Raw genomic sequence first — 13,951 nt, forward strand, 5'->3', positions numbered from 1 at the left:
GGGGGGGGGGGGGGAGGTCCGGCGGTACAGAGGTCAGCCCAGGTCTGTGGACGTCCCGCTGATGGCACGAAACACATGGAGGGAGTTTTGTAACAGCGAGCGCATCATGTCCTCCTGGTAGATCTGGTGTCAAAGCAAAACACAGGCGGGATGTCAGTTCTCACAGAGGGGCAGGGGTCAGACGCACTTACACCAAACAACCACACACACTGTTTGAATTGCATGGGCAGGTAGGATGTGACCAGCTGAATGTACAGTAAGAGTGTGTAATGGGATGAAATAAAACAAAGCTATGAAAGTATTATTATTATTTAACAACTGCAACAAACATAAATATGAACAATACATCCACACACAGTCTACACAGTATTTCCTTATTGCTGTCCCGCTGTCCTTGCAACACATGTTCTGTTATATTCTTATCAGTATTTCTCTGATGTCTGTTAATTGTGTTGGTTTGCCTTGCATGGTCAACCACTGTGGCAGCTGATAATCACACCTAATTCTTTAGATAATTATTTTGTTAGAATCGCTGCAGAGCGATAGGGAGGTCTAGCCAGCAGGTTACCAACGTGGCAAGTTGAGTTCATAGTGCCAGTTGTATTTATTCCAACCAACAGCTGTTCCTGCAGCAGAAATGTATAGTAAATTGTCCATGACTTCTTGCACTCCTCCTAACTACACTGAACAACATTATAAACACAACACTTTTGTTTTTTGCCCGCGGCGGCATTCCATAACGCATGAGCCTGAACTCAAGATCATAAGACTTTCTCTAATGATAACCACACAAGGCCTAATTTCATGAATCCCAGATATTGTTCCATCTGGTCAAGCATCTGTTGTTGTGAGCACTCTCTCTTTTCCGAGGATATCTAATCCAACCTACACGGTTGTTTCGGCTCATGATGAATGGTGGCAAAAACAAAAGTGTTGCATTTCTAATTTTGTTCAGTGTAATTAACTCAAGCGTTGTCATTCTTTTGTGGTGTATGTATGTATGTCATTACAATTAAAAAGCCCAGAGGGAAGTATTTAATCTGAGCGATGCCAACACTTGGCAGGTTTAATTTAACACTGCTTGTGTAACACATCATGTCGCTTGTCGCACAGAATGATCCATTGACACGTCGTCTGAAGGACCGAACAGGTTGCCAGTCAGGCAGCAATTACAAAATGTTTCTTCATTTATTTCATCCTCATCTCACATCGCATTTAATAATGAAAATAAAAAAAATGTTTCAGTTGCTTTTTAACACTTTTTAAAAAGGTTCATTAAATGGAGATTATATTGTGGCTTAAATATAAAATGGCTGAAAAAAACATTTATTAAAAATACACATTCTTAAAAATGCCTATAAGTTAGTTAGAAAATCATCTGATAAAGGCCACAAGCTGAAACGTATCCATTTCACATTAAGTTCTTTATACTTGCTGGAGTTTTGTTCGATTCAGACTTGCTGGTTATAAGTCATGAACATGAACACTGGTGTACACACTCAAATAGATGTAGGCACTTTTAAGTGGTCACATGTTTTTTAGTAAGTGGGCATTCGCCCCTGCTCTGTCTGAGCCTAGATAAAACCAGGCTAAAGTCTGTTGCACATTCCCATAGATGTGAGACTTCACAGTAACCAGACCTCAACTAAACATTTCTGAGAAAGGCCAGACTTTTGGTAAAATTACAAAGCACTCTGGATGAAGATCTATCTCTGAAATTCTACTTCTGTAATGTCTGGTGTTTGCTTACAATGAGACTACTGGACTCAACGCTGAGTGTTTATTTGTATGCCTGATGATATATGAGTTATATCTTAGTTATATCTGGATTTTATTTGGGAAATGCTCGAGTATATGATTCAGCTGTTTAATCATCATCTTTTTTCTAGTGTGCTGTCTGTTGTTTCAACATCCTCATTTTTGTTGTTTCTGTATCACCTCTATGAGCAGGAAATGACCCCCGCTTCCATTCATGGCTGTCTCCGTAAAAAACATTCACTTCTTTCATTTTCTAGTGGACAGCTTCTAAAACCACAACTGCATAACCTGACACTAAGAAGTGGATATCTGTCAGTCTTCTGGTTTATTTTTAGAAATAACTCTACTACCAGGAAGTAGTTTTTATAGGTTGACATGCACATGTTCCAACCCTGACAAAAAAACTACTGTGTCTTCACGCAGAATTTAAATAATGACTTGGTCTCATTTGCATTGTTTTCAACACCATCTGTGGTGCTTGTGTTGGCCATAATCTAAAAAGGAAATACATTTTCATGTGTCTCTGTGATCTAAAAAGTTTGTCTGCCAAATGTCTACCACATCTGACAAACCACCTTCAACCCCTGAATGTCTTGTTTCCATTGAAATGCTTTTTTTGCCTGATTAATTCTCTTTTCTTGACACCTGCTGGTGCAGTGTTCAACTTCAAGTGGGATGTAGAAGCCTGAGGCCTTTACAATGAAGTAGGATACATCTCATGTCCAGGAGGAAGACTTAAGACTTATATGTTTATATGTCATAATGTCTTTAACTGAGAAGGTGCAAATTCACAATGAATGTGTTTCAAACAAGGACATAAAAGACAATGTGGAGCTTGAACACACTTTATGATCACATTACCTGTTTTTCCTTAAAGCTAAAGGTCAGCACATTGGAGAAAAAGAGTAAGACCAGTTAGTTTGGTAAAATCAGAGCAGCTGACACAATAACACATCTAAGACGATCATTACACCAAGACGTGGTGGTTGTGTTGCAATACAGCTGTGACACATTCCTCTGACGCTCAGAGAACAAAGTACACAACCATAAAAAGCAGAAAGCACTGAACCATGTCCCTGTTGAAAAGGTGATTGCAAAATGATGTTGAAGTTACAGAAGTTACAGTAACTTCTCCAGGTACTGAGCTGGATCCATCTATTTTGTGAGTAGCAGTTTTTGACCAGTGAAGCTTAACAGGGGCAGCTGAGCGTGCAACACTGGGAATCAGTCCCGGAAATGTTCAAGAGGAAATTCAGTTTTCAATGATTCCTGGACGTTACATTAACTCAGCAAATCATTATGACTCACTTCAAGTTAAGAATCACATTAAGAATCACACCCAATGTTATGTTATTGACAACATCTAGAAACATCAGGCAAGGCTGGAGTTCATATTTATGAAACCCAACTAGTGGTTAAGGCAGTGCTAATGGTTCTATGTCAGTAATGTTCATGCCCCTAAAAGTGGTTCACTCAGGTTTTCTCCTCGTTGCTTTTTATAATCTGCATTGTAAACACGTCGTAAAAATAAACCGCAGTGCAATGAACTTCAACTTTGTGGCTGCTAAAAGTAATTATGGACGCAATGAAATAATGGCAACCCATCAAAAAGTATTACAAAAATTTTTTTGTATGTGTTTAGTTTTAGTTGGCAATGGACACCAGAAGTTTAAAGAAGATTCATGTATGATGTGATAATGTCATTAACATGCCTTTTACATGGCTGACTATAATCAGGAAACGAAAGAAAAGCTTCAAATCAGGTAGAATTTATTTCATTTTACAGAATCTGATTCTAGAAAGTGAAATTGTTCGTCGTGATCATTTTGCATGTATTTATTAACCACAGCAATAAGACGTTTGGTGCTGTATGCATGTAGATAAGAGAATTTCAAATCCACTTTGCATCTGGTAAAACCGCTTTTGAGTACAGTTTGTCAGCAGTTGAGTTTCAAACAAAATCACACTTAGGTTTATGTAGGCGGTGCATTACTAATATTTCCAGGACAACAAAGAACATTCCAGAATATTTGGTCATTTTAAACAGTTTCCAGGTCTCCATGATACATAGTCTGGACATGTGGGAACTAATGCAACAGTAATATGCTGATTGGACAACAAGAAATCCCCCCCTTATTTTTTACTTACCTCTAGTGGTATCTAGTCATGCAGATACTTCTGTATTATTTTGTCGAGATGTTAAGATACATACTGTCTTTACTGCCTCCAACCACCACACTACAGATAACTTTGTTTATGGTGCCTACAGTAGAAACAAAAGAAAAGTCTCTTTTCTTTCAAAGAATCTATCAACCTCCGCTGTGTTAGAAAAAAACTCACGGATACTTCCAACTCTGGACACATCAAACCAGAACTATCTGTATGGTAAGATATCACTAGAGGTAAATGAGAGAATACTTTATTACACTGAGTGAACTGACCCTTACTTTTATGAACATGAGCGATTATGTCTGAATTCTTTTTTTTAGACTATTAAATGAAATAACTGACCAACATACTCCAACATCCTCCAACGAATAAAATGCACACACAGGCAGAATGGTGCTAATGGTTAAAGTGATAAGGGACAGGATTCGCTATTATTAGTGGCAGAATTCTGATTTGCCACACAGGAGGCCCGTGTTTGATTTTGAGAGCAACCTCTGACCAACAGCACAATTAGTAAACCACCCACTGATTTCTGGGTGTGTTGTGAAAGGGCTATGGTCCTGTCAAAGACATCAGAGAGACACACCATCAAAATTTTACAGTTATCTGGGCTACGCCTAGAAAAAGAAACATTACCTGCTCGTGGATGATGTCAGATAGCTCCTTTACCATTTCCTTGAAGTTGGCCTTCAGGCCCTCGTGATACTCAAATTGGTCCTCTTTGATTATACGCTCGTTTATGTCCAGAGCTATACTGCAAGCCTGGACAAAACGCCTGCAATTATTAAAAACAAAATAACAAACTTAATAACAAGTAAATAATTGAAAGATGGAACAACATTATACGACAACATTAAAGACAAACCCACAGAAAAATTAAAATGACAATCAAGCAGCTTTGTTAGTTTTCAGTAGGTACCTGAAAATGTCCTTGAGGTCTTTTACTTTCTTGTTGCCAGACTGGTTGGATTTACTGTCATCCAAGAACGCTCTGGCGTAGGCCATTGGACCTGCATTCACCTGTAGCAAAACATGCCTGGAAGTGTTAAGCATTCTTACACTCTCACCAGTATGCACACTGATTACAATCAGCACCTACAGTTTGTGCTTTCTCATGACCACAGACCAGTTTTGTGCAATGACATAAGTTCATCTTTCTTCTTTACAAAAATTGGATGTGTAGTCAAATTTGACCAACAAACAGTTATAAAAGCGAGGGATTTGCCATGAAGCAAGTGTGTTTAGTTTTCACTCCGCCGTGTCTCTGGCTGGCTGAAAGCTTTACCTGCACAGAGACGCAGCCCTGCAGTTTGAGCTGCAGTTGGATCATGTCCACCTCCTGGCTGGAGCAGAGTTTGGTCAACTCGGCTGTTCGTGCCTTCATCTCATCTATGGCCACATCCACCGGCTTAAGCTCCACCTTCTTCTCATCCACCACCTCCACGCGCTTCTTCACATACGGGAAGGTGTTGGCAGCTGAGGGCAAGAAAAACTGTCTGGATCATATGTGCTGATATAACAAACAGCGAGATAAGGTGAACACAGGTGACATGTGCTTCTTAAAGATCCAGTGTGCAACATTTAGGATTTTCATAGGTATGTTTTCATTAGTGTATAAGCACCTGAAAATAGGAATCACACTTCGCAACCACAGACTGTATGTAACTGCTATTGTAAGCTGCGGTAGTGGGCCAATCACATATCGCATTAAATCAAACAATGCTTGCAGTAATTGGCTGTTAGCATGCAAATATACATTTTTTTTCTAGATCTGCGTACAAAAAGGGTTGACTGGAGAAATTTCAATACTACACTGCAAAAAAGCAATCCCAAGAAACTAAAATAAGCTTTATTTCTTGGAAATGAGTCTTATTTTTGTCTAAAAAGAATAATAACCTTCTTAAGCATGTTTCGCATTAGAAAAGTAATCTGGTATTAAGAATATATCTCTTAAACCCTATTCGCATGGGACTAGTATTACCTGGGGACCTCATGTAATTTGTAATAATTGTGGAGTCCCGTGCAAATCTGCCATGTCCGTAATTTTGTAAAGTAAAATCCACCGCATACCTGGACCATATTTCGCCAAACACGAAGTCATTGACAATATTGTCCTGCGAATCGGCATCCTCTGTGATTTGGGGTTGTTTTTGAATTTTTTTTTTGTGTTTTCCGCGCCTTTTTTCTGCCTTTTTCCCGGTTGAGAATTATGGAGGCTGCATTGGCAATTATAAATGAGAGTTTTGACAGCATTTTGATGTTTGTGGGCATGCTGGGAAAACAGCAGACGGACACTGATGTGAGAAAGATGTTCGAGCCGTTCGGCAGCATAGAGGAGTGCACGGTGCTCCGCAGGCCCGACGGTACCAGCAAAGGTAACGTCAGATCAGTAACAGACTGTTACGCAGAGCCGCACGAAACACAGACGTGGTGGGGTTAATTAACTAAATCACATTGAGGTCCCAGGTAGTAGTCCCGTGTGAACAGGCTGTCTTAATAAGATATTACAGCTAATATTGAGCTATATTGAACCAGTAAGCAGTTACAAAAACCGTTTACATAATATCCCAGCAAAGGAACAAGATTATTTTCTTCATTTCAAGACCACTTGCACAACTTCTCAGTTTAAGAGAAAGTAGTCTTGTTCCAGCTGTTTAGTGTTTAATTGTTCAAATAAAAAATGATAAAAATAAGAAGTTTCTGGTGACCTAATTAAGGACAAAGTCACTTATTTAAAATGTTGTTTTTTTTTGCTAATCATTAATCTTAGATTAAGGTACACATTCTTAAATTCAGCTCAATAGTGACCAAAATACTAATTTCAAGAAAATCTATCTTAAATAACTACGTCTTCATGGATGTAAGCACAACTTGCTTACATTTTTGGCATTTATTTTCGAGTTTTAAGGCCCAGTTTTTTTGAGTTTTCAGTGGCTAGATTTTCATGCTAGTTTAAATAATTCTAGCCAAGCAAAACTGTCTTGCCCCATTGGCAGATTCTATTGCTCAATACAAGAAAAATGGATTATATTTCTGAATATTTCACTTGTTTGTAGAAGGGCTGTTGTTTGTAGAAGGACAGTGTCCTGGTGTATTCCAGTTGTTGAGTACTGATACCCAGCCCTATGGGCAAGCAACAAATGTGGCAACAAAAGCACGCTATAAAGGTTTCTGTAGCAATTGTGGCAACACAATATTTGTTTCCCTGACAAACAAGCAGCAGAATGAGCGAAAGCAGCAGTTGTTTATTTTCTGCTCCACAGCGTGTTCAGTGTATGTTCACTATGAGAAGTACATGTATTAGTTTAGCTAGAGAGCAACATCGCTCAAGGGTGCTGGTCAACGATAGGAGATAAACTGGAGATACTTGAATAGGGTGTGGCTGGAGCGATCCCGACATCCAGCTGCCACTTGCTACAGTAACCAGCTGTTTTAATGTTTACTATAGGAGGTCACAGCACTGCACACAATACAGAGCAATGGCTGTGCAGTAATTATGACTTCAAATGGATGAGATGGAAAACTGAGGTCTTGCTTTGATGTGATAACAACGAATAATGTATTATTAATGTGGCATAGTTTGTCTAATTGTTTGGTTTTTAACTTTAGACTGTATGAAGTTTATCCAGCAGGTTTGATGAAGCTATCAGCTATAACAGGCGTTCTTTCCTTTACAGCAAAGTGTTTGTGAACGAGGGTGTGTCATGTACTTTTGAGAACGATCCTCCTCTTGCACTGCTCCTCCACACCGCCGTGTTTTTTGCCCGACAGCGTGTAAGGAGTCTCGAACACAAACTGGTTGATGTTGTGGCACTTCTCAAAGTCAGTCTTCTTCTCCGGTGCCTCCTTTTCCTCGAAGTACGGCTTCACAAACGTCACCTGGACATAGGCGAACTTGGGGTCCAGGTCTTTGGGGTTTACCTGTGGGAAAGAAATCATGTCAGAGAGTCGGGTAATGTAAGTGAGGCTTAAATCCACATGAAAACGGATTGCTGAGGAATGATGAATCCAAAAGCAACTATAATTTTCTTAAAACTCGGGAGGGAAATAAAATATCCCAATTCTCAGACCTCAACAGACCACAAAAGTTTCTGATGCCAACACAATGAAACCAGTCAAATAAATCCAATTTGAACCTTCCAACTGAGGCTTTACAATAATTCCATGGAAGAGAATCTGAACATTTCCCACCTTTTGATAAACAACTGCTATTAAATAAATAAACACAAGAGCAAAGGACTGCATTCAACAAATGTAGCAACCTGCCATTTAAGGTCAAACACCACACACATCAAGAATGTTTATTCCAAACGTCTCCCACCTTTTCCTTCCTCCATTTATCTACTGCACCTTGTTTGAGTCCTGAATTATCTTGACGTTTTCCGGCCCAAACTTTTCCCCGTAGAGTGTCACCAGCCGCTGAGAGATCTCGGACAGGCCAGTGAGTTTGGGCTCTTTGTAAATGTACTCCTTCCCGTCCTCCTCCTCGAAGAAGCCCTGTGCAAAATACAGATGTACAGTCAGATAGTGCATCTGAAGTGTGCTGGAGCAAATATGCCTTAAAAGAACCCATTTGGTTCAGTGATAAATCTCAACTAAGTGCTAATATCATTGTAAAGATGTGCTATAGAACAAATGCAAGTACACCCATGGGGGTCCCCAAACAACTGCTCTAAGCAACATTTAACAAATGTCCATATTTCTAACACTGGAAGGGGTTTTGTAACATCTCCAGAGTGTTCATAAACATGTGCTTGGGCTATCCAAACAAGTGGATTGAGATGTGTTAGGACAGCCATTACAACATTAAACGATGGCACTGTGAAATCTATGGACACTGGATCAGAGATGTGATGTACTATTTCTGTTGGATCTGTATCTGTTTATTATTACTATGATTGTCATTTTTCCTGCATTGTTAAAAAAAGTACCATGTTTAAAAATTTTTAGAAACTTAGAAACAATACTTTTTACTGCAAAATATTAAGCATTGCTTGTAGTTTTCTAAACAAAGAGATACAGCAAATATGATGATGGTAATATAAATAGTTTAATCGCCAGAGAGGTGAGTGATTCCTCACCACACCCATTCAATTTATATTCCCAATCCTTTTGCGTACAGCACGGCTCTGCATTCCACAGGTGCATTTCAAGAAAGCCCCTCCCTGTTTGTGCACACCTGATCTGCATCATTGCAAATGCACTTAAATAAAAAGAGCCCCTGCTTGTTGACCTCACCTGTCCGTAAAAAGCCACTCTGAAGTACGTCCCAAGCAGCCTGCGGCCAGATTGTATAACCTCCATTATCTTATTGTATGCCCTGTGCAGAGTGTCGTAAAGTCGGCTTAGTTTCTGGGAAAACAAGATAAAAAAAATAAAAGTTGGGATTGTTTTGTTTACTAAAGCAACTGAGCAGGACGTGCAGAAACAAGCACAAGCATTACAGTTATGTAACGTCCCAACAAACATAGATGATGTCAAGTCAAGCAAGAATACGGTATTATATAATTTTGTGGTTTTCTTCCTGGAGCTTATTTAAGCTTACTTATTATTATCATACCCAGTTACAGAAAATGATAGCACTATTGTGTCAGAGCAAGACGCTTTAAATGTTCCTCAATTTTCTACCTCATGGTATGACCGAGGTGATACCAAAACAAGTACCAGGTACTATCCACAACTTTTGAGAATGTCAGTCGTGTCAGGCTGTAGTATCATGCAGTGGAAACACGGCATTAGGGCTGGGCGAAATCAGATACCTCGTTATTTTTTATATCAGTTTCAATACTGTGACAATTTTGTAGGGATGACTATTGGTGCTTTCACAAAATATTAGCACAATGAAGATTTTTGATAAATAATCCCCAGTAGTGTGGATATAATGACTACGTTAAAGGCAAATAATAGAACAGCTAGAACAGTCTGGTAACTTCAGAACGTTACTTTACTGTAATGCAGCCTTTAAAAGTAGGAAAAAATAAATACTTATATATTGCCCAGCCCTGTACGGTGTACACCTTGTTATAAACTGGCACATCTGTGGCTCAGTGCATGCAGGGAGGTTGAAGGCCCCCGTGGCCCTGAGCAGGATAAGAAAAAGATTGGATGGTTGGAATGTTGCTACCACTTCCCTCACCCTGATGTTGTTTTTTTAGAGCAAGGAAGAACTATTAAAAGCACGGGATGACAACAAGTTGCATTCCAAAAAGGTCAGAAAAAATATGCAGTTGGAACAGTCAAACTGGTATGATGTTGTGTAAGTACAGTGGCTGCTCTATGTGGTCGCAAGCAATCCAGTCGTTTGACCTGCTGGCAGATGCTGATCCTGTGAGCACAAGTCAACAGGTCAAAAAAGCCAAGGAGTTAAACGATGGGTGGAAAATAAATCGGGTAAACTTTACACAAAAGTATTTACATCAAGAAAATCTTTCTACAAACCAAAGCCCTTACATAGGTGTGATTACTCGACCCTCATAAGCAGAAGGACATGGATAAATCACTTTGCAAGGAAAGGCAAGAAACAATGGCTGTATGTTTACGCATCTGTCTGAGTGTAGGGATGTTACAACAGTACCTCGTACTCGTGCCGCTTCTCATAGATGGGGATGATGAGTTTGGCAATGTGTGTGATGAGCTCATAGCGTTCAGCTTTCCACAGTGCCTCCACGCACACCTCAAGGTGTTCCACCAAGACTTCCTAAAAAGGGGTAGAGACAGAAGAGCAGATGGACAGATTTTTCCAAAGTGATTTTAACAAAATAAGGTTTCATATTAGGATTAGCTGGCCACATTTTAGATTTGTCAGTTCTAGTGCTGATAACTTACAGTACTGTTACAGAAATGATATATTTTTATTTAGAGAAATAGAAACAAAAGAGGCCAAAGTTCTCAAATGTTAAATCTCATCTTAACACAAGGAGGCATACATGAACTTTGCCTTTATAGATAGGAAATTGCAGTCAAGCTGGGAAATTGCAGTTTTTATTTAATAATTATCAAAATTACAACCTGATTAAGTATTATGAAACAGACCAGATATTTGTGGTTAGCTCAGGGCTTGACCTTTCACACACCAAAAAAAAAAAAAAAACGTATTGAGCTTTAATACCAGCCTTAAAAAAGTCAGATTTAATGACAATCGTAGTTGTTTGTGAGTTCAGATCGAGGTTTCTTGATTGACTAACTACTGACCCTACTGACTAAGTTATTTTTGTTACTTCACAATGTCTTGTGTAAGAAAGCAAATCCTGCGCAGAAGGCAGCACCTCTGTGTAATAGACATCTTGCATTCCGGTGTCTTCCCTCATGGCGGCCTCCTCTTCGATGTTCAGGGTAATCTTCTTGAAAGCTGCAAGGCCGCTGGGGAACAGCTCTAACAAATGAACAGTAAAGACGAGGTAAAACAAATAAACTGGTTCACATAAATGTCCATAAGTCTCTCAGCATTTGGTTCTGAAAACAGTGAGAATCTGATCTGTGCCAGGCATGACAATATGTACAGTTACATTCTACCTATTTTTGAGGAGCTGTTTTGTTCACATGTTGCAGAGAAAGATAAAATAGTAGCCCATGTTTGGCAGCTCGTGACTACCTAATACATTATGATGACAGACAACGCATACACACTGCTGCCAGGTCTAGACAACAAACAAATTCTTTGAGACACCAGTATTAGCTGTCAGCCAACTGTTACACCTCACAAATTATCTTTGTCCGTTGGCATTCCCCAAGAATAAACACCAGCTCACATTTGTTTACAGGACTATTTGACAGCAGGTTTTGCATTAGATAAAAATGACCATAAAAAAAAATAAAATACTGCATTGTGAGGCTTTGTTGTTGTTAGATGTCACTGTGCTGGTATAATAGTTTAGGTCTGTCGAGTGTTTGCGTGCTGTATCTAACAACAGTTGGTGAACTAACTAGCATGTCTTTTATCACCAGTGCAGACTTCCTGGAGAACACCGCAAAGAGCGTGCATGTTTGCTGACGAGGATAGGTGCATTGTATGGTTGCATGTACTTGCTCTAGCCATGTCCTGATAGTATCGGTTAAGAATGTAATTTAACTCCTGAACTGTGGTGACAGTTTGACATGGCCACAGTCTTTCCACACCTAACTAATATTTGTGGTTAACAGCTTGGTGTTCAGTTTCAGTATATGCGTAAGCCACAACTAAAGGTAATAGCATTTTGTGTGTGTGTGTAGATGGACGGAGTGTCTTACTTTTCCTGTGCAGGTATTCTGCAACCAGTGCTGCCACATGAACATAACACATGGCTGCCTGTGGAGACAACAACAACAATAAACAGTCAACATTTTTGTTGCAGAAGCACCAAAAGTACAAACGTGCAGCTTTTTATGAAAGTGAAATCGCAGTCAGCAGCTCTAATCGTAATATTGGCAGTCACTGTAAGGTCATTAGAGTGCATCCCTATGACTAATATATTGGGAGTGTAAAGAATTCATTGTGTTTAGCAGTTCAACTGTACATTTTTCACATTGTGAATCATACCCACAATCCAAACTGGCCAAGAGGAAGAGTAAAAGGTTCATCTGTTTTTATTCCTACAGTCAAACCAGAGTATCCCGTATCTTATACTCATAGGCATATTTAACTTTACTTACAATGACTGATGGAGATGATTCTGCTTTTCTGATAAGTATGCCCCAAAAGTGACATAATATTCACTGAAACATATATTTTTATGAATGCTTATTTTTCTCTTTTTCTATACAAGCACTGTTAAAGAATTATGTAGAATGAATAAAATAATTACAGCAGAATAAAAAGTGAAATAAAACAAACAGAACCAAATAAAACATAAACAAAAAATAAAAACAAACTTTAAAGGACCACTGTGTAGGATTTGGGGTTTAAAGTTTGGTTTGTCCCTTCTGGTCTACTGTAGAAACATAGTGGTTCAACATGGCCGCCTTCATGGGAGACAACCCTAGGGTAACAATAATAAATCAAGTATGAACGAATAAATAAAAACAAAAACAAATCAAATCAAATGTTTTAGGATAGCTCTGCTGCGCTGCCGTCTTGTCTTCCCTGTCCGTGAAAACTCCTCAGCCTTGCTTGTAATAAAAAAAGGTTAAATAAATAAATGCACTTGAACTCAAGCTAACAGCGTATTAGCTGGACCACCCAGGTTTAATCTCTGCATCCATCCTGACCTTTGACTTTCTTCCGGAGAGGAACAAGAGAGTCTTCCTTCAATAAAACATCTCACTGCTATTACAACCCGATTAAAGTAGAGCATTATATTATCCTACCCAACATTTTTTTTTAATCAAGCATTGTGAATGGACAAGTGTTCATAATATAGTTATATAAACTTGAACTTTTAACTTCAGTCTCCCTTTGTTTACACTGACATAGATGTGTTTATTTCTTAGTGAACAGAAATAAACTTTTTGTTGTAGCATCACCAAAACAAAATGACATATCTTGACCTGACTTCTCTGTTTAATGTCTGATATTGTAAAAACATTGTAAATGTTGTACTGACAAAAGAAAATACTCTACTACTGTATTGTGGTATGTTGTTATTCAGTCTGGGGCTCAGGTCCAAGAAGTATAACAATGTAAACTATGTAGGTATTATTGTAGTGAAATCTCAATTCCAACCCTTGCCAATGAAAATGATCTTTCTAGGAATCCACCTCCAACACTTCTCTTTACTTTGAACACTGTTGTTTGCTTTTGGTGTTGCCACTCAGCAGGGGAGTATGCATTTCACTAAAGAAAACATTTCCTTCTGTGTTTCGAACCATTATTCATTAAACTTAAAGTTCGGTATGTAATAATGGCAAAACCGGATTATGTTATCAAACAGCCAGACCTGGACCTGCATGTCCTGTTGGTGTGCATTATTTAGAGAATCGAAAAAACAAAAAACAATAAGGGCTCTATCTTGCACTCAGCGCAATTGACTTTGTACACTGGCGCTTGTATAATTCCTATTTTGCATTCGACGCACATTGGAATTTTCCCTCCACCGACGCACGTCCTTAA

General features: G+C 39.0%; 1 protein-coding gene across 1 annotated transcript in view; it reads right to left on the reverse strand.

Annotated features, from left to right (window-relative positions):
• The window catches only part of dock11 (dedicator of cytokinesis 11), a gene marked incomplete at its 5' end in the record, with an annotated part of 61,932 nt that continues 47,981 nt past the window's right edge, over nt 1-13,951 (reverse strand). The window contains 10 exon segments of the mRNA XM_035675575.1: nt 1-123; nt 4,564-4,702; nt 4,847-4,947; nt 5,213-5,403; nt 7,638-7,848; nt 8,278-8,424; nt 9,166-9,279; nt 10,502-10,624; nt 11,193-11,299; nt 12,154-12,211. Of these exon segments, the coding sequence (XP_035531468.1) occupies nt 34-123; nt 4,564-4,702; nt 4,847-4,947; nt 5,213-5,403; nt 7,638-7,848; nt 8,278-8,424; nt 9,166-9,279; nt 10,502-10,624; nt 11,193-11,299; nt 12,154-12,211 (1,281 nt within the window).

This window comes from Morone saxatilis, unplaced genomic scaffold, assembly GCF_004916995.1.
Source record: "Morone saxatilis isolate NCDOM2014 unplaced genomic scaffold, NCSU_SB_2.0 Contig4, whole genome shotgun sequence".
Lineage (NCBI taxonomy): Eukaryota > Metazoa > Chordata > Actinopteri > Moronidae > Morone > Morone saxatilis.